We start from the raw sequence: 20,578 nt of genomic DNA, 5'->3' as shown, positions 1-20,578 counted from the left end.
GATGAGTCCTTCAGTGCCTTGTGTTGGAAATCTGATGCCAGGAGCTGAACTGTTCTCCTTTGTAACTCAATTACCCTTTTGCTTGAGATGAACTTCTGAATCTAATGGCAGAAAAAACAATCTGAGGTGGATTGTTTGACCTGGTGCATTGCGAGAATCCAGGAGTAATCACAAGATATCTCAAGACTAGAGACTTCTTTAAAGGAAACAACTTGCAATGTATGTGCCCAACCTAGGTCTTGTGTTGATATCAAGATTCACATATATTCAATCATGAAATGAAAAAATACCCAAAATAATATGAATGAAAGCCTAGTATACATAGTGGTTTTGCCAAAGCACTTCTTATGGACCAATTTTCTTTGCAATTGTTAATAACCAAACGTGCACTTGTCATATTAACATTTGAAGGGAAAACAAGTCTGCCTTGCTGGCATTCAAACCTGTGGCTGCAGAGTACATAACGATGTAAGTCGCGAACACTCCCAGCTGGTGACCTAACCACCTGTACATTGTATATTTGCAAAAGAACAAACAGATTAAGTTATACATGCAAAAACATATATGGATATCTTATAACACTGAACAAATTGAGAAATGAATTTCACAGGAGTGTACCTTTAGTTTAAGATTTTTATTGAAAAATCATATTAGTTTATCAAAATAACATTAAAAGGCCCATCAGGGGAGAAGGACTGGCCGGGTGGCAGATTCACCCAAGCCCCAGTGGTCATTGTGTGCCAGAGAGGTTGCGGCCAAGTCCAAAGGGGTGGATGGGTCTACCAAGACATACTCTCTATAACAGGGGTCATCAAGCTATCTTAGGTGCACATGCCCTAAGGCAGCAGCCCTGTGCAATTAAATACAAAACTTTCATTCACACATGCATCGCTACCTTTTACCCTAGGCAATCTCACTGCATACAGTTCTACTAAAACAACTTTTTTCTTTGCAAAAAGAGACTGGCCTTCTATAAATTACCCGCTAACAAGGCAGCCCCAGAATCTCCCCAAATGGGAAAAAAGTCAGAAACTTCAGATGGATGTGTAATCATGAAAACACTGCATGAGGCCATGGGCCATATGTACGAACACATTTTCCCATAGACACATAATGGGCAAAACTACTTGCTACATCTGGCCCCATGTCCTATTTCAGATTAAAACAGTGTATGTGCTGCCAATGATTTTCATAAATGGAGAACCTAGTAGACTGATCAATCTTCTTTAGTCAAAATCACCAGACCTATCCATGACATGTGATGCACTCTACTCTCAGGTTCCAATTATGTGGTCTCTACACAAGCCTAACTGACTCAAAGACAGCTAGCATGTGGCATAATCTTCCAAAGGGGAAATCAGCTTTGCAGATCTACAGTGATAAGTCCTCCCTCTTTCAAGAACTATTCTTGAAAAAAAAAAAACTATTTCATTCACTGACAATAATTCTCTCACTTGTTTAGTACAGGAATCAATTTGGGAGCATCTCCCTAGTTTGCTAATCAGAATCCAGACCCCTCTAACTTTTGACTTGTTCTTGGGACTCTGTGACCAGTATAATCTTGTTAAGGCTTTCTCCACTCAGAAGTGGAGTACACCAGATCACTATGTGTGCATGCACACAAGATCAGAGCCTGCTTAGTAGCAAACTCAGAGTTACAATAGGTATATTTTGAGGGACAACTCATGTCTTATGTCACTATAAGCAAGAAGGCAAGATCATGGTTTCTCAAACGGAAGTGAAAATTGGAAACCAGAACCTCAATCTAACCGGTTATTGAGGGTAGAAGAAAAGATTAGGAAAGACACAACTGAACTAGCTTTCAGAGCTGGAAGAAGCTTAGGAATGTCGGCTAAAGAAAGCCAAAGTCATGGGCAAGAAAAAAGCTTACGAAACTCACAGCCTGGCCTGTGGTTTCACGGGCCAGCAGGAAGCTTAGGGAAGTCTCTGCCCTGCCTGGCCTGCTTCATGGGCCAGTGAGAAGCTTAGAGGAGTCAGTGCCTGGCCTGCTTCATGGGCCAGTAAGAAGCTTAGAGGAGTCAGTGCCTGGTCTACTTCATGTGCGAGTAACATGTTTATAAGGTGCAGCCATACCTGCTCCAGACACTTAGCTTAGGGAACTCAAAACCTGGCCTGCTTTGTGTGCCAGAAAAAAAGTTGAATGTGGTCAGTCTGCCCTTGATAGTGGGTAATGACAAGCTGCATGTGACCATTCTGTTCTTTAGGGGTCACTAAAACGCCAAATGTGGGGAGGGCTGTCATCTTTGGGTCACTGAGAGGCTCAATGCTGCAAAGGCTGTCATTTATAGTCACCTAGAGGCCGAATGTGGTCATGTTCATATGTCATGATTACGACCTGGTGCTTTGGGAACTATTGATCACCTAGCTTCATTAGCAATGATTTTGACCCTCTGTTGTGGAATTTCACTTTGGAATGGGTGTCACTGTCTGTGGTTTAGATCTGGAGTCAATGATTTTGAGCTGGTGCCACTGACCGTGATTGTGATTTGACTCCATGAGCCAATATTCTGAAGTGGGCAATTGATTGAAATTTTGAGCTCAAACACTTGTAACCATTAGTTGTGTTTTTGACCCGGTGTCAATGATTGTGATTTTAATTAGCGTAATTTATTGTGATTTTGACCCTACATAATGGATTGTGATTTTGACTGCCATCATTGTGATTTTGAGAATGTGCCATGCTGATTTTGCTTCACTGATTGTGGTTTTGATTGGCATCACTGATTATGATTTTGAGAATGTGTCATGGTGATTTTGAGCTTGCTTCATTGATTGTGATTTTGATTGGCGTCACAGATTCTGATTTTGAGAAAACAGCATGGTGATTTTGAGCTCGCTTCACTGACTGTGATTTTGATTGTCATCACTGATTCTGATTTTGAGAATGTGTCATGGTGATTTTGAGCTTCCTTCACCGATTGTGATTTTGATTGGCGTCATTAATTCTGATTGGAGAATGCCCCATGGTGATTTTTGAGGTTGCTTCACCGACTGTGATTTTGATTGGCGCCATTGATTGTGAGACATCTGGGGATGTGATTTTGAGCTTGGGTTATTACATGTGAATTGTGCTGATGTTTTTTAACATGATTTCATGGTGGAAATTGAAATGTGGTTTTAAATTGTTTCAATGATCATGATTTGGAGATGGTAGGAACAGATAAGATTTTTAGCTTGCGTCACCAATTGTAACTTGGAGCTAACGCAGTGAGCTATGATTTTGAGCTGGCACAGACAGACAGATTTGGAGTTACTGTCATTTATCATGATTTGAAATTTACAAATTGAACATTATTTTGAGCAGGCAAAGCCAGCAGAGCTCATGCAATGTGAGTGATAACTATTTGTTTGAGGTCAGTGCCATTGTGAATCATTCAATATGTGGGACATCTCTGCTATCTAAATTCGAGGCCTGCATCACTCATGCAATGTTAGGGACCACTCTACTATCTGCAGCCAGCATCAGAGCGATATTTATCATGTCTGTTCGGCCGGCTGTGTAAGCGCAGCGTATACTCCCAAGATGCGACTGCAGCAAACTTTGCACACCCTGAAAATCATGATGCGCTGATTTCAGGGGTCTTGACAGAGACAGTGGAGCACACACAGTTTAAGAAAGCAGACATCTCTCTCTCACCCACCAGGATCACATGCATGATAAGCACCACTCTCAGCTACCAGTGACTATTCTCTGCTGTGTATACTACCACAAGCCTCCACGATGCATTCCATCATGCTCCCTCCCTCGTCTGACACCGTCTGTTCTATGAGACATGTATCGAGTCTTTAGCATCCAATGTACCATACACCCTCAGTCTTGGACATCAGGACTGTCTCTGTCTAGGATCATCTTCTGTACAATGCAGTCCCAGTCTTCGACATCAGGACTGTCTCTCTCTCGGATCCTCCAGTGTACCATGAACCACCAGTCCTCAACATCAGTACTATCTCTGGGATCACTGAGTGTACCTTGCACTCTCAGTCTTGGATATCATTACTCTCTCCAGGCTCATCCTGTGCCTTGGAATTCAGTCTGTCCTGCTGCCATGTCTCACATCCTCCAGCTCCTTCTCTGTCCTTGTCGGTCACCTTCAGGTGTCGGTAATGTCTCGAGCATGGTCTTTGGGGTTACGGATAACATCAAGGTGGATGTTAGCTCCAGGGCACAGTTTATCTCATTAATGCAGGTTCCAACTTGAGTCCAGTAAATTTCTGGGTGGCACCTGCAAGTGACGACCACCTCCATGGCATGGATTATTTCCAGAGTGCAGATTAGCTCAGATGTGCAAATTATTCACAGGGCACAGATAATTTCTGTGCGGTAGGTTAATTTAGGGGTGCGGGTGATTTCTGGGGTGTGGACTATTTCTGAGGTGCAAGTTGCTGCTACAGTACAGGTTATCTTTGAGGTGCCAGGTATTTCAGGTCACAAGTAACTCCTGGGCTACAGGTCCTCCTGTTATCTGTGTGGCTGGAAGTGCTGATGCAGGGACTCCGCCTGAAGCCTCAATGTCTGGAACTCTTCCTGGATGAAGTCAGTGACAGCCTTCCGCATCTCCACCTAGGAAGGGGGATAAAATACAGAGGATTCACATGGGGAATCAGTGTGACCCACACACCCACCAAAGCATTTGTCCAAAGGGAGAGTCAGCAAGGGCCAACATAGCACATTTTAAAGCAATCAACTAACTTTTTAGGAGTAATGATTAGCAGGACGATGGTTCATCAAATTATGGAAGATGTTTGCACTACAAAAAACTAATTTTTATTTTGTACAATTAATAGGATGTGACCACTTGAAGAACGTGCTTTTGTGTATTATTTTCAATGTATTCACACGATAAATAAACTATAGTGTTGACTGAATGTGTGCTAAGCAGATGCCAAAATGGAAAAAAATGGCCACTTTGAATATTTTCAGACTGACATTGTCATAAAAGGCATTGGGCTGTTGTGTCCCCGTCACAGGCTGTTTGCACAGGCTATAGAAAACTGCAGTTCTACAGAACCCCAAGACTACAACTTGCTTAAGCAAACCAAAAGCGCTCTAATCCGGCTTTTTAGCACATCCTTTGGAATAGAACCCTGGAATGTATTTGGTTAACAATCAGGAAGGTACCCTATGGCCAACAGAAGATTTATTGTACATGCACAGCATGGGAGATGACTTCCATTGCTGGGGATATCTGCTGTTGGACTGCACACCAAATTTTAGGAGCTGGGATGAGGTAATAATTCACGATTGAGACGGCATGGAGGGACAACCTTCACAGACCTCCCCAGACTGAATACTACTGATGTCCCGAACTGTCACACAATCCCCCATCCCTCTCAAGTCCAGCTCACTAGAGAAGTTTCGGAGACTCTGTAAAGGAACTTGCTGTCCCAATCTGATTGGCGGTAGCATTGCACTGCCATTCTCCACTGGGATGGAGCTGCTTGCTGCAGCTGCCCCCCTTGGAGAGTCCTGTGATATTTGCTTCAAGGTACAGAGGCTTGGCCTTCACTGCCAGCTACAAGCTCCACTCCGTGATGTTGGCACGCTGTAGCGTGCAGTCAGACCCATCGATCTACTGGGGATCTTCCAAGGCTGTGGCTCCTTTGCAGGAAGCATGACCCTTGCTAGCAAGTCAAGGTACACAGGTGCGGACCCTCTGGAACTCCGGTATGGTCAGGGTGGTGACTACATCACAAGTCTTTTGACATCATCTTGTTTTCCCTGCAGCATTCCTCATTTATTCTTTATAACACCCAAGTGTTGCCCTGTGTTGTACCTTGGGGGTGATAACAGACCTGCCCGGTGTGGCATGAGAAGGACTCATAAAAATGCATTTGGGTTGCCACCCTGGTAGCCTCCAAGCGCTGCCCTGTGTTTTGCCTTGTGGGTGATAACAGGCCAGCGTGGTGCAGCATAAGAAGGACTCATACAAGCTCATTAGAGTTCCCACATTCTGCCCCCATGCTCAGAAAGCCAGCTCCCTTATTTATATAATCTATGACGTAGCATCCAAACAATCTTCCTGGCCATCACATCAAACCTAACTGCTCCTGGATGTAATATCAAAATCCTGCAGCTTCTGGATGGGATATCGGACTCTTGTGTCTCTGCACATGATACCCACCCTAAAAGCCTCTAGACCATGACATCGAACACTACTACTTCTGTAAGTGATGTCAGACCCCGCTGCTTCAGGATGTGATGTCAGATCCCACTGCCTCTAGGTGTGACGTCAGACCCTCACAGCCCCCTAAATGATGACATTGAAACCTAATGCCTCTCAATGACAACATAAAACCCTACAACTTCTAGAAACAATATTTGACCCCCAAACAACCTCTCAGTGTCAATGACAAACCCCAGCACTCCTGGATGTGCTACCAGACCACCCCAGACTCTCAATAACAAACTCAAATGCCTCTCGGTGACACCAAACCACACTACTTTTGGATGTCCAAGTAGACCCCCACACAGTCTCTCAATGCAAACAACAAGCCCACATTCTTCCAGATGTAATATCAGTCACCCACAAAGTTTTTAGACAATGACATCAAATCCTACCTCTCACAGATGTTATATCATACCCCACAGACTCTTAATGATGATATCAAAGCCACTGCTCAAGTATGCTATATCATACCCTCTCAAACTCTTGATGATATCATCAAATCCTACCTCTCACGGATGTTATATCATACCCCACAGACTCTTAATGGTGATATCAAAGCCACTGCTCAAGTATGTTATATCATACTCATTCACTCCCTTGATGATGATATCAAATCCTACCTCTCACAGAAGTTATATCATACCCCACACTCTTCATGATGATATCAAAGCCACTGCTCAGGTATGCTATATCATACCCTCTCAAACTCTTGATGATATCAAATCCTACCTCTCACGGATGTTATACCCCAGACTCTTGATGATATCATACCCCCTCAAACTCTTGATGATGATATCAAATCCTACCTCTCATGGATGTTATATCATACTCCACAGATTCTTGAAGACAAAATCAAATCCTACCTCTCACAGATGTTATATCATACCCCACAAACTCTTCATGATTATATCAAAGCCACTGGACAAGTATGTTATATCATACCCCCTCAAACTCTTGATGATAATATCAAATCCTACCTCTCATGTCTGTTATATTATACCCCACAGTTTTTTGATGATGATATCAAATCATATCTCTCACGGATGTTATATCATGCCCCACAGACTCGATGATATCAAAGCCCTGCTCAAAGATGTTATATCACACCCCCTCAAACTCTTGATGAGAACATGACATTCCGGTGCTCTTGGATGTGATATAAGACAGCCGCAACCTTTGGATGACTTCAAATTCCACTGCTCCTTATGTGACAACCGATCCCAACTGCCTTTGTGTTTTAAAAGACTTTTGATCTCAATCCCTCAACCAATTTACTTTTGTTTCTAGTGACAAGGACAAGATGCCAATAAAATTTTGTGTTCATCAGCAAAGGCATTATTCTAACTCTGATTGAGTCAGCTAATGCCTTGGCTTTGTTCTTGATCTGAGACTTTCATTTCGACACTAAGTTCCAAAGAATGCCCAGCTCGCACAGTACTAGTAGCCTTTCCTTATGGAATCAGGTTGCTTATAACTCTTGATGACTTGCAATATGTGAGAGAGGCACGCATGCTGCCTCGTATGAGAACACTGCTGGGTTTAATGATGGCAGCACCTTTGCCCCGCAGGATCATGTTTCATGTTGCTGCTCACTTTACCGTAGACCACTCAAGTACGATTATATATCCTACACTCTTGTTTCCTCACAGTTGCCAACTCTGGATTATCAGATTCTGCTTAAATGAGAGTACCGGATATTTTGACGCACTTCCACTTATCTGGCGCCAAAGCTAGGCCTGCGGAGAGTGTGCAGCAACAAGAAGCAAAGGTCTTCTTTGGTTGGTTAGTCCCAGAGTTAAAAAGTCACTGCTGCAATTACACTTTGGAACTTTCTGCTGGTTGTATGACATTAGCACTCATTTTACTCTTCTGAAGAAGTTAAAGACCACAACATGGGTAAAAGACCAACCCTCCCAGCCCAGGAACGACAGACACTTATGTTGTAAATGAGCATTTGCACGTTACTTGTTGCTGTCTTTGGGAGATTGGCAATGGATCTCTTCCAGGCTGAGGGAGGGTTGCTTATTTGCCCATGTGATTTTATTGGAAGAATTCTGAACATTAGGTCTGTTTTTATTTGCTATATTGTTGGGACTCTGTACACCACACGGTAAACCAATCATGGCAAGGCTGGACCAGGAACAGACCAACCTTACTTTCAAGAGGGGATGAGATGGCACCAAACCTAGCTGTCCCTAGAGGATGCATCAGACCCTCTTCCTGCTCTCTCTCTATGGAGAGAGAAAAAAGCAATGCAAACATGATGCATGGATACTCACAGCTGACTTATTTTCTGACCGCAAGCGCTCCACCAACGTCATGGCACTGAATGGCTTCCCGATGAGCACCGTGATCCGCTGCCAAGAAAAGAAACACTGGGTGAGGCGGGGATGATAACGCTGAAGGAACTTGTCCTCCTGCACCTAAGGAGCACTGCGAACAACAAAGACGCAAGAGAAGGAAGCACAAAACAAACAGAACCATAACACACACAAAGAAAAAAACAACAATACACAAACACATGGACAATGGGTTTTTGCATCAAGACAGCATGCATCTATTGAGATATGAATTTAGCTTGAAAGCAAAACGTGCATGGAAACAAAACATAAAAGTGTTGAACCAAAGCAAAACTTGTGCACAAAACTTCACTCTTGTAGCCAAGTCAGAGCTGTGCAACAGGACTAGAATTGTACAAATGTGTGTTCCGGCTGGTCTTGGAAACCAGCATTAGCAAAGCCAAAAAGGTTGATCCTTTGAAAGACTTTTCTAACCTTCTGGCTCTGTCAATGTATGTTGCCAATGTAAAATATAATTTGCAAGAAGAAGAAAAGATTGTGTTGGTGATGATTAATAGTACTGGGGAAAAAAGCAGTGCAATTATGTCACCTTGCAGGTGCATATATGTGTAATATTGCAGTGGTAATTTTATTAATATTTCTTTTGTATTTTAAGATGCCCATCTTCAAGCAGTACATTAAGAAATATGAGAAAAAGGGAACTGATGCGATTGATGTGGTCCAGTTTCAGGACTTATAAGTGTGCATGTTTCGGCACGTAGGTGTCATGAGACTACTGTAGCCATCTTTTGTTTACTTTGAATTTACCAATCCAATATAGACAGACAGATAAAAGCTATCTGTATGTAAGACTTAAAGGGGTCAGAGTAAGGTCACAGACTGCAGCACGTTTTAGTGGCAAGTTCATTATTTAATTTACATAGCCAGTTCTGGTCATTGCACCAGGACAGACAGGAGTTGTAGTTAGGCGATCAAAGAATCAAACGGGTGAACAGATTCATTGACCCTAAGTGAGCTATTTGAGCAGATGAACAAAATTGGGGAGGAAAATGAAAAAAAGATATACATAGTAATATAAGAAATGAAGCAGGGATGGAAAGAGTGAAGAGAAATCTATTGATACAAGTCAGACGTTTGAAGAAAAGTCATGCCTGAAAGTAAGAAAAAGTCAACTGCCCTCAGAATCTGAAGGAACATAGTTATGAAATTAGGACTCATCTGCTCCCAGTGAAATGAAGGAACACCACAAGGATGGAAGGGAGGGCACCTACCTCCCCTTACAGAGCACAGGAAATAAACTGTGCAGTGTGAGCATTACAAGTAGCTTACTGTACGATTCTTGGCAAAACTCTACAGGAACAAAAGTGATGATGGAAGGTGGGGTGACGGAAAGGGTGTGGGGGACTCATTGTAAGGTAGGGTTAAACAACAGTACAGAAAAAGAAGACATATCCATCAGCCCATAGAGAGCTGTAGGAGAAGAAAGGCTGGGTATTGAGGAATGGTGAAGCGCCCATTGCGGATAAAGTGAAAAAAGAAATGGAAGAAAGACTTACCCGTTACATCAAGCTGGGTGTTTGAATTAAGAATGGAAAGGGAGGAAAGACTTTGCTGCCCCCTACGGTGGAGGGGCATCAAAGTGAGGATGTAAAAGGAAGCAAAACTGAGAACGCAAAGGAGGGAAAAGTGTTTTTGCGGAAAGGATGGTAAAGTGTTTTTGCGGAATGGATTGGAAAGTGTTTTTGCTTACAGCGAGCTGGTGGAACAACTAGAGCACTGAAAGAGAGGAAAGACTAACATTTTCACAGCAAGATGGGGGGAAAAAGGATAAAAACAAGGGAATAGAAAAGAAGAAGCTACTCACCTTCCCATAGCGAGGCACATAGGGAGGATCGTTGGGAAGGACGTCACTCATTCCTGTCAGTGGAAACAAATGAGAGGACAAAGCATTAGTAATCCAAATGTATAGATATAAGCACCATTCCCCAATTAAGTGTCTCCAGGGACTGTCCTTTCACAATTCAAATATCTTGGAGATAAGAAGAATTAGGAGACAAAAAATAATATTTGCATGAAAGGTCCCATTATTTTCTCTCTAAGGTGTCACTAGTTTTTTCTCGGCCCATGCGTGCTCTGCCCAACAGCAACCAGTCACATAACATGCTACCATGCTCTCCTTCTTACTGGTACAAACATGGATGTAGCTCTGATCTACCCAAGTCAGCACACAGCTGATGTGCTCTAAACGTTAGTGGCAAAACATGTAGTCAAGGTTTCTTTTCATGAAAGGATAAGGAGGGTTAAATGTTCAGTTCACCACAGAACCATGTCAGTGTTGCTCTGTCTTGGGTATTTTAAAAGGCAGTTGAAGGACCACCAGATTACCAAGCCCCTGGTGTCTTTTAGAGGGAACTTGTATGCTGCCAGATTCTTGCACAGTGTGCACAGAGCTGCAGGCTTGGTGACCAAGGCCCACACAGCAAAGCCCACACTCCTGTGACTGATCACATTCTCAACAGGCCCCATCAATGTGCCACTCACATGTGTATCAGAATCAAAACAAAGTACAGCTGCACTGGGGGGCTTAATTTCAAGCAACTGAAACGGAGTTACAGCAGAGTAAGAAATGAGTTGGGGATGAGCTCACAAATGAATTACAACCACGTTTGGTGCAGGACCAAGACCTATTGCACTAAATATACAACACGTAAAGTTCCTGTGGGGGGAGAGAAGTAATGAGGAATCCCTGGCTCCTGTCAGTTATGGCAACATTTCACTCATTATTGCAGGTTTCTAGGTAAACTGGGCACTGAGGTTTTTATGTTATCGGAGTAAAAGAAGAAGAATTTCAGAAACCACAGAGTTTTTCAGAAACTGCAGCAAAAAGTCAGTGAAACAAAAACAAAGTTAAACATGCACACAGCTATGGTCATGGAAATTAATGGCAGAAAAATGACCAATGCGATCATCTAATTAAGACTATTGCAATTTCTATTACTGCATCCAGAGACCCTTCTTGGTCTCCAACTTTAAAATCCATGTTCCTCAAGCTTATCCTTTGTGAGTCACTGTTATGTACTTTGTTTTCTTTGCCATCTGTTACCTTTACACACACACAGTTCTTACCTACATGCCACAGAGGCAGGATGATGGGGTGAAGTGTGCATTCGGATATCAATCGGCCGATACCTTGTAGGAGGAAAGAGACAGAGCAGAGTTCAGACTGTGGCATGTGTACAAGTGGAGCAGGGATTCGTGGACGAGTTAGAGTGAGCAGAAAGGTGTCACCGGTAAGGTCATTAGGGTCTTCGTGACAGACCCAGAGCCTCTGGTACTGAAAAGAGTCAGTCACATGCCAGGCTGGGGTTCCCCATGTGAATGACCCTGCCCAGCCCTTGTGGTATTTCATGGGTACCGACTTATTCCAAAGTCTACAAATAAGTGAGGAAACTGTCAGGCCCTTGAAACACGCTCAATTTATAGCCAATGCTTGCAAATTTACAAAATGTAATATCACATTTGATGTGACGACAGTGAGTTGTATGACATGGTTCACAAAATGTGTATTCATAAGTAAATCATGTAGTCACTGCCCTCACTTACTTGTAATAACTCAAGCAATATTACAGTATCATTGTCTGTGGAGTCCCAGACCAAACAGAGACTGTTTGACCTCCCTAACTAAGGTACCTACCTGTCCCCATGTACCAATTCAGAACCCAGCATCCTAACAGTTAGGAAGGGCATAGAGTGTCTTTCAGTACATCTCTTGCCAGATGGCCTACCCCCCTCAAAGTTAACTTTTAGGGAGAACAGAGGCCCCCCCCATGACAAATCTTTGCTAGATGGCCCCACTCAGTCATTGTTAACATTTAGGCACAATGCGGGGTCTCTCTGCACAGGACTTTGCTGGATTGCACACCTCCGTCACTGTTAACATTTAGACATAACACAGGTCCTCCAATATATTATCTTTGCCAGACAGACCACCTCGGTCATTGTTAATATTAGACAGGACCCAGAATCTCCCTTAACAACATTTGCTGGGTGGACCACCACTGTTAAATTTAGGCTGGACAGGACTGCCTTTGTCTAATATCAGGTATGCAGGACAGGTGGGATGCCTGTTGTTCTACAAGACCCACACGTACCACACTTGATCTGTCTCACATAGCCCTCATTGTCTTACATAGTAATTATTTATAGAATGCAATGTTTAATTTAGGTGCCTTGACTGTATCTCTCTCATACCTAAACTAATTCCCATATGGATGGAGGAGTATCCACACAGGGTTAGATTGTAATGGCCATATAGGAATACTGACTGATACAAGAGAAATCCATCTCTCTCAGCCCTCATACAGTGTCCATATGCCATTATGAGAGAAAGAGATATTCCAACACCTCAGTTATGCATCCACCCTGTAAACCTCTACTCACATTTAGCAATCAGGACGGACCAACAAAGGTGCAGCACAGTTTATTAGCTAGAAATGTATACGTTTACTCTGCATTTGGGGTCCTGAGCCCATTAGTCTTATGTCCTGCTGCAAAACAATGAACTCAGGGTTACTATATCCCCAGTCTAGTGCCTAGCAGAACATGGACCAATGTGGGATGCTTCACACATACTATGGTTTGCAGAGTTCTTCCCTAGATACTGTTTCAACTAGTTCTCCTTGTGGGTATATCTCCAGAGTAGGATGGAGAGAGGGAAATGGGTAGCAGCAACCTGAAGCGGTCCCTTGTGTGAAGAGAGTCAGTGCTGAGCAAGTTAGGTGCACACATAACAAACTCCAACAGGCCTGGGCTCCAACTGCACTTCTATGGGAGGGGGTGCTGAAAGCAGGCATGAGGAAGCTGCCCATGAACACACAGTGTTAGCTACTCTCTACTTTGGAGAAAGAAGACCTCTTGGGCGCAGTGGCAGATTCTTAGAATATTTCATATATGTCTTTTCAGAACTGCTTATTCTGAAAAACAACAGTTTTTTAAACTAATAGATTTAGATCACTGTGCTATAATGTAAATCAGGAGGCCTCATTCACAAAAAGCATTTGCACTGCAATAGTTCTCACTTTTGCTTGTGTTAGAGCTACTGGCATTGTAAATGCACAATTGGACTTTTCTTGCCACATAAATTAGTCAACCCTGTCACATAATTTGGTTCTCTCTGCCACATAATTCCAGTTGCCCTGCATATAACTAAAGCACTTCCATTTACCTTCTTCCTCTATCTGCAGCAAAAATGAAAATATTGCCATTATTTGTTATATTTTTTATAATATAATTCCCACCCCCCCAACCTAGTGTAGTGACACAGACAGAAAGAGCGCGTCATGCTGAACGGTTTGGTGTTGGGCGTAGGAGTTATGGGTAAAAATGTTTTCAAACATTAAATGCACCACAAAGCATTACGGGCAAGTTTCTGAGTGCAGCGAATATTGCATTATCTCATGCTCAGAACAGCCCCTAGAGGACACCATACTAAAATAGCAGTTGTAAGAAACATGGCCACGTAACCATATAGTCAGCCCCCAGAGGGCTTAACTACATTAAAACAGAATGGAAGAAAGTAATGTAGTGTATATATTTATATATATATAACCCGTAGAGGCCGTAGTACTTTATACATTTTCTGCCTAGCCTAGCAGGCCTACTGCAATACTATTTCAAACAAGGCCCTTAAGACACAAACTACTCCCAACTGTAAAACAAATGTTCCAGCCATGAGAGAGCTTAAAAGACATTGAATGGTGGGAGAGGTTATTATTTTATGGTCCCCCTAACCTAGAGTGGTGACCCAGAGAAGACCTAGACAGAAATACAGTTTCGCGCTGAGCAGTTCGGTGTTGGTCCCATTGTCATAAGACCACCACAAGATGAGTTATGAGCAAAAACGTTTTAAAAAAGAAATGCCCTGCAAAGCATTATGGGCGAGTTTCCAGAGTGCAGTGAATATTGTAGCATCGGCTCTCCCGCTGTGCCAGGAGAGCCCTTTTGAGGATTTTTGTTTTGTTTTAAATGCTTCAGTTTGTATATTTTTCAACTGCTAAATTTGTATGTAAGTGGTACTCACGTAAAGAGCTCCTCAGATCAAGGTCACGCTATATGAAACTACAAGTAGTCATGCAAAGCACTCTTCCAATCAAGTTTGCACTACATGAAACTTCCCGTCCTCATGTAAAGCGCCCCTCCGATCGAGTTGCGCTATATTAACCCTTTAAAAAAAATATATATAATAATAATAACCCCCCCTCTAGCGTGCGGCCTTTGTGCGCAGGCACCACAGAGGAACAGCGGCATGCCCAAACCAAGGAAGAAACAACATGCGGTCACACAGCACGAAGTGGCGAGGCAAAAGAAAAAAAGTAGTGCGCCACACTAAGGTATATGGCTGATTGTTCAATAATCCATGTAACAGGGTCAGTTTCCAAACCTCAAAGCAGGACAAACAAAGGATTTACCAACGAAATCAAGGGAAGGCAGGCCAAGGAATGAATTCATGTGATGGGCGTGGTGCAAGCCCACAGATGTGGATTACAACTTGTCGAGAGACAGCACTTTTGCGCTGCCTAGGTTCGACCTAAAAACTGTCTGGGAGAGCAATGCCCAAAATCCACAGGAGAGAAGGAGGCTGTCTCGCTCAGTGCAATACAGGTTTGCTTTTAGCAGTGGCGGCTGTCTAGCTTACAATGGGGAGGGGGAGATAATACAATAAGAATAAAATTTTAAAAAGGCACTTACCCGACGATGATCTTCTCTCCTCTCACATCTCTCCCAGCTCTGACGGTCATGGGACCCAGGAAACTGTACAAGCCAATCCTGACCCTGGTTTCATGCTGGCAATCAGCATGAAACCAGAGTCAGGAATGGTGGGAGTTGCCTCACTCAGCCCTCACCAGAGCACTGGGGGCCTTTGCTTTCTCTAACCCTGGGTGATAGAAGTTTGAAGTGCGCATGTCAGGCTGGCTGTCACAAGATGGCCGGCCAAAGGGACATACGCACATTAAACAAGTGCACAGCTCCCTGCTGCCACTAGGCAGCAATTGCCCCACCCCGTCCTGCCTGGCACTCAGTTCAGGACGGGGTGCTGAAAAATAAAATGATAATAATCAAAGTTTATTACCATTTTATCTTACCATTCTGGGGGCATTATTTTGGAGGGGCAACGCTCCTCCACCCGCGTGAAGAAGCTGCCCCTGTCTGCCCGCATGGAGGGGCCACCCCTGGCTTTTAGTCCCTACTCCGCTGTCGGACGGGCCATTCTGCAGTTTTGGCATTGCCCTGCCGGATGGAGGCTGGGTACTGTTGAGAGCAAGATGGGCTGCTATCATCCATTCCATTCAAATGGCACATATTATGGCACTAGGCCGAGCCAGACTGGCCATCCTCCAGCTTTGGCATTTTTCCCTGCTAGGCTCATGGTTACAGGGCTGCTTTCAGGATGGACTGCTATGTTCTAGCCATACCCAATGGGTCTATTCTAGCAGCAGCCTGCTGCAGTGGCGGGCATGTTTGAACATGTTACCAGAGTTGATTTTTCTTCCAGCCTGGTCCTGATCTAGTCCAATCTTGCGCCAACTGATCAAGAGACCTGTACAGTGTAGCTCTACACCGTGGGGTCTTTCTAGACTCGAAGGTGGGGTCTTACAGGGTGTTCCCTCCACCACATCGTACAGTCCTCTCCCAACCTCCCCGCTTCGCTTGTAGTGAGAGACATGCTTCAACAGATCAGAGAGACTCCCAACCCATGGTCCTCATAAGCTGCTCACACTCACCCCACTTCAATCTCATGAACTCCTGGCTCACGTTCACCTTTCCTGCAGATTCAAAAGAAAATGAAAACATATTTAGTAGCTGGGCAAATTACATATCTCTGCATACAGTGTCTGTCCTACAACTAAGCATCCAGTCAGCCTCATTCTGACCAACAACCCCTTTGTTGTCCAAGGAGTGAAACCCACGCAACTGTGTAAAACCACCGTAGTCCTTGCCTGCCAGCACCAATGCTATTCTAGCAGGTGGCAGTAGGGTGCACCTGAACAGCAACACTGCTCCAGTGCTACTAACTAAATGGAACTTTGCCGGTGCAACTAATTTGTTTGTAAGTATATAAGTTTGTGGTACTTGTACATCGCGCCCCTAGCCAACAGGCGGAGGAGCTCTGTAGAGGTGAAAGGAATGGCTATATTCAAAAGGTGAATGAAAGGGGATGCTGGAAGAGGAGTTGAACTATTATTTCGTTATGATGTAGTGTTTGTTAAAGAGGTGCGTCCTCACCTCTTCCCTAACTTGGAGCACGGTTAGGTGCATGTATGGGGGGGTGGCCCTGCTTGACACATAGATGTCATTCCATATTTGAAGTGCATACACGGAGGAGGCCATTTGGCTTGATATTTTCTTGTTTGCCCTTCTTTATTTCTATTCTGAGGGTGTCCAGGCTGCATTTGTGCCGAGAGCTGGTGTCAATTCTAATTTAAAGTAGCCCAGTCAATCTGTAGGTAAACTTACAGCTGTTTGCGCCACATCACCAACTCCCATCTATGGACAAGACCCATATAGTGTTGTCAATGAACTCTAACCTTGATCTGTAGCACTCTGCCTATTTGAGTGCACCTGGATTCTTACATGCAACACCCTCTGCTGTCATGCACCTTCCCCCACACCCAGCACTGCTAGTGTACATCAATCCTAGTAAACATCACCCCCACTATTGCAAGGAAAGCTTTTCTGTACATTTTAGTTTGGCTTCAAGGAGCACCTAGAATTTTTAAAGTGATACCGTAAGTGCTCGGGCCCAGTATTCTAGATATCGGCCCTGCAATGATCAGACATTATTCCCTAGTTTCCTGTCTCTGCACAAATCTCCAGTGGTAGTTGTGGTCGTGTAGTCAAGGCTTTACTCCTGCAGGCTGTGTGAAGGCTGGTCCCAGATGCAGTGTAAAATTAACTGTCACTACTAAAGAACCATGTCTGTAAGACACAGATTAAAGAAGTGGAAAAATGGCAATGTCTAACTCACACAGCTAACAAGATATGACCACAAAATATTTTACCACTAAAACCTACTTCAACCACCTCTTAAACGAAAGGGCAGTGGTAATCCATGGTGCAGGCTTTGAAGCTCCACAGAGACAGTCAGTTTTATAATCTCTGTCAAAGCTACCAGGCTTCAGATCTTTGGTAAATGGCTGTGTGAGAAGTTGGCCTGGTGCGTGGTGGACAACTATAGTGTTTGCACTTTATACCTGATCCAGGCAGCCCTATTAGTGATTGAATGCAGCGTCTAGAAGCCAGGGCTCACTAGAGGTAGCTGTGGATGAGCAGCCAAGACTTATCTGGGAGACATGCAAAGCCCCTGCAATACCACAATAGTCACACAGCAACTTAACACACATGAAAGGAACCACACAGTGTTACAAAAGTAAAAGGTACTTCATTATAGTAATACTGAACTAGATTATTTATAGGGAGTCCCCCAGCTAGAGGTAAGTACACATTAGATATATACAGTGAATATTACGAAATAGCATATAGGAACATGCATTGACAAGAAAGACTGAAAAATAGTTAGGGTCCTATGGGGGGGCCAAATCTTATACTAAAATAGTGGAATGTGAAGTGATACCAAACATGCCCAGGTTCGGAGTTACCATTAGGTAGATGGACAAGGAGTGACCTATGGACACTACACCAGTGGTTCCCAACCTGTGGTCCGGGGACCCCTGGGGGTCCATGAAGCCTTCTCAGGAGGTCTGCGAGAGCCTAGAAAATTAAAAAATATGAACAAATATTGACAAATTAGGTCCCCAGCTTCCAGTAATGACTCAGGCGGGGGTCCCCGGATTCCCATGATGATTCAGTGGGGGTCCCTGGGTTCCATTAATGTTAAAGTGGGGATCCACAGAAATCAAAAGGTTGGGAACCACTGCACTACACGCCTAAAAAGGCTTTCCTACACTTACAAAGTCCAGTGCATTGGAACTGAAGTTCGTAGGGGCACCTCTGCTCATGCAGGGGTACCCTCACACACAGGAACCTGCACCCTGCTCTTTTGGGTTAAAAGAGCCTACCATATGGGTGACCCACAGTGATCTGGTGTAGTGACCTGTAGTGAAAGGGAGCACGCACCTTTTCATGCAGGCTGCAATGGCAGGCCTGCAGACACAGTTTGCATGGGCTCCCATGGATGGCACCAATGCCCTGGGTATCAAAGTACCATGTACTAGGAACTTACAGGTGTACACCAGTATGCCAATTGTGGGGTGTAAAGGATACCAAAGCAACCACATTTAGAAGAGAGAGCACAAACACTGGGGTCCTGGTTACCTGGATCCCAGTGAAGACAGTCTACACATACTGATAGCAGGCAAAAAGTGGGGGTAAACATGCCACAAAGAGGGTACTTTCCTATAGGATGCTGTTGTTTACAACAAGGGTGTATAGCAACGAGAAGATAAAAAAGGTGATCAACAATCTGGCAAACTTAACACAGGCAGCAAAAAAAAATTTAAGTCTGTGTAGCAAAGCGTGTACTCTTGCTATGGTTGTCATTTGGTTAAATTCATTTTTGCACTTCCTCAAACTCACAGCTAGGTTCTTTTAATTCTCGCCGATGCCCTGGCGCACATCTTGGCTCAGTCGTATGTCAGATAATTGGGGACAAAAAAGTCAGCATCTTGAAAACGAATCATAGGGTTTTTCAGGTGCCCCTCAAGTGGTTCGGCACCTTGTGGCTGGGTTTGCTGCCATGAACCTGGTTAGCATCACCGACAGCTCAAAGTTAAGAAGAGATTGAAGAATGACACAAGTGTCTCTGACCAGACTTCAAGCCTTTGGATGTGAGGTAGGGAAAGGCACCACCTTTCAGGAAGCAACCTTTAGGTCAGCTCAGGGTCACAGAGTGTTGCTTGTAAAACAAAATGGCTACAGAAGCAAAAGCCAAAGGGCATCAGTCAGGACATGCAATACCCCTCCTAATCCAGATTTTAGAGCACACACAATCCGCCCAAGGTGTCTCAGTGCTGGCCTGTTCCCCAGATATATTTAGGTACTGAAATGCCCACATAGGTGTGGTTTTAAAGTACCTTGAGCCTGACATGTACCACCCCTTCCAAACATTACAACAGACCACCTGCTTCACTGTGTGGCAGACTCTTCCCAGCCTTGCTAACCCCTCAAGACACCAACTCTTTCATCGCTGATCCAAAAATCCCATTCCTCTTGTGACGTATTGTAGTACCTTCTGGAAAAATGTGCACCCAGTCCCCGTGGTTGAGTTTCTCCAAGATGAAGTCCATTCCTTTCTGATACACCCCATCTCCTGTGGGCAAAGAACAATAAAATACGTTTTTACATTGCACTTCCTGACAAATGCTTCTAGCAGCGTTGCACTCCAAACAGCAGGTTGTGCGCCCATCTCCAATAGCACGCATTCTACATCAGGATGGAGGAATGAGCCAGCCCTGCCATGGTTAAAGCCAGCAAGGTGCAGGCTGCACACAGATGTTTGTAATGCATCCTCTGCATCCCCAGTCCTTCGTGTTAACTTGGCACGAAGAGACCCTTGAACCCCACTCTCTATTTTTATACACGGCAATAGTAAACATTTTGTGAGCCTTCGCATGCAGTCCAGATTTCAGGTGGACCATTAGATGATGAGGTTATCAAGAAGGCCTTCATTTTACTTTGCATTCTAGTCTTTCTAGGGAGAAGCAAACCTAAGCATCTGTGCACCTGATGTGTGGGGTGCCAAATATGTTTGAACTGGACCTGACCACTGGTTTCTTCTGTCAAGCCTTTATCCAAATGGATGGTACAGGTGACTGGTACAACCAATTGTCCTGAATATTAACCTGCTCTGGTGAGCACCGAAATATCACTAGAACGCCAGCATGCACACAAGAGGCCATTAAACCAGAAAGACATGGATCCCCTTCTTATAGGCCACTTGTCTCCCAAATACCTGCCTAATACCATCACCCCACCTTCCACATTCCATCTCCTTAACTGAAGGAGGCAATGTGAGGCAACAACTTATGCAGCTCTCTACAACAGTCTTCCTCGCTGGAGCACTGGCATATGACA

At 44.1% G+C, this 20,578-nt stretch overlaps 1 protein-coding gene across 4 annotated transcripts in view; it reads right to left on the bottom strand.

Annotated features, from left to right (window-relative positions):
- Positions 1-619: 619 nt before the first annotated feature.
- TAFAZZIN (tafazzin, phospholipid-lysophospholipid transacylase) overlaps positions 620-20,578 on the bottom strand; it is a 51,528-nt gene continuing 31,569 nt past the window's right edge. For 3 of the 4 annotated variants that reach the window (XM_069209495.1, XM_069209494.1, XM_069209496.1), the window contains exons 6-12: positions 19,734-19,814; positions 18,200-18,256; positions 16,270-16,311; positions 11,615-11,677; positions 10,353-10,405; positions 8,468-8,545; positions 620-4,582 (exon numbers count right to left, since the gene is read on the bottom strand). In XM_069209495.1, the coding sequence (XP_069065596.1) occupies positions 4,481-4,582; positions 8,468-8,545; positions 10,353-10,405; positions 11,615-11,677; positions 16,270-16,311; positions 18,200-18,256; positions 19,734-19,814 (476 nt within the window). In that variant the 3' untranslated portion in view covers positions 620-4,480. The remainder of the gene's footprint in view (positions 4,583-8,467; positions 8,546-10,352; positions 10,406-11,614; positions 11,678-16,269; positions 16,312-18,199; positions 18,257-19,733; positions 19,815-20,578) is intronic. The other variant, XM_069209497.1, reaches the window with a different exon arrangement.

Source organism: Pleurodeles waltl, chromosome 10 (genome assembly GCF_031143425.1).
Source record: "Pleurodeles waltl isolate 20211129_DDA chromosome 10, aPleWal1.hap1.20221129, whole genome shotgun sequence".
NCBI classification, from domain to species: Eukaryota; Metazoa; Chordata; class Amphibia; order Caudata; family Salamandridae; genus Pleurodeles; species Pleurodeles waltl.
The sequence above is the reverse complement of the archived record's forward strand: the minus strand, read 5'-3'. Positions and strand labels throughout refer to the sequence as shown.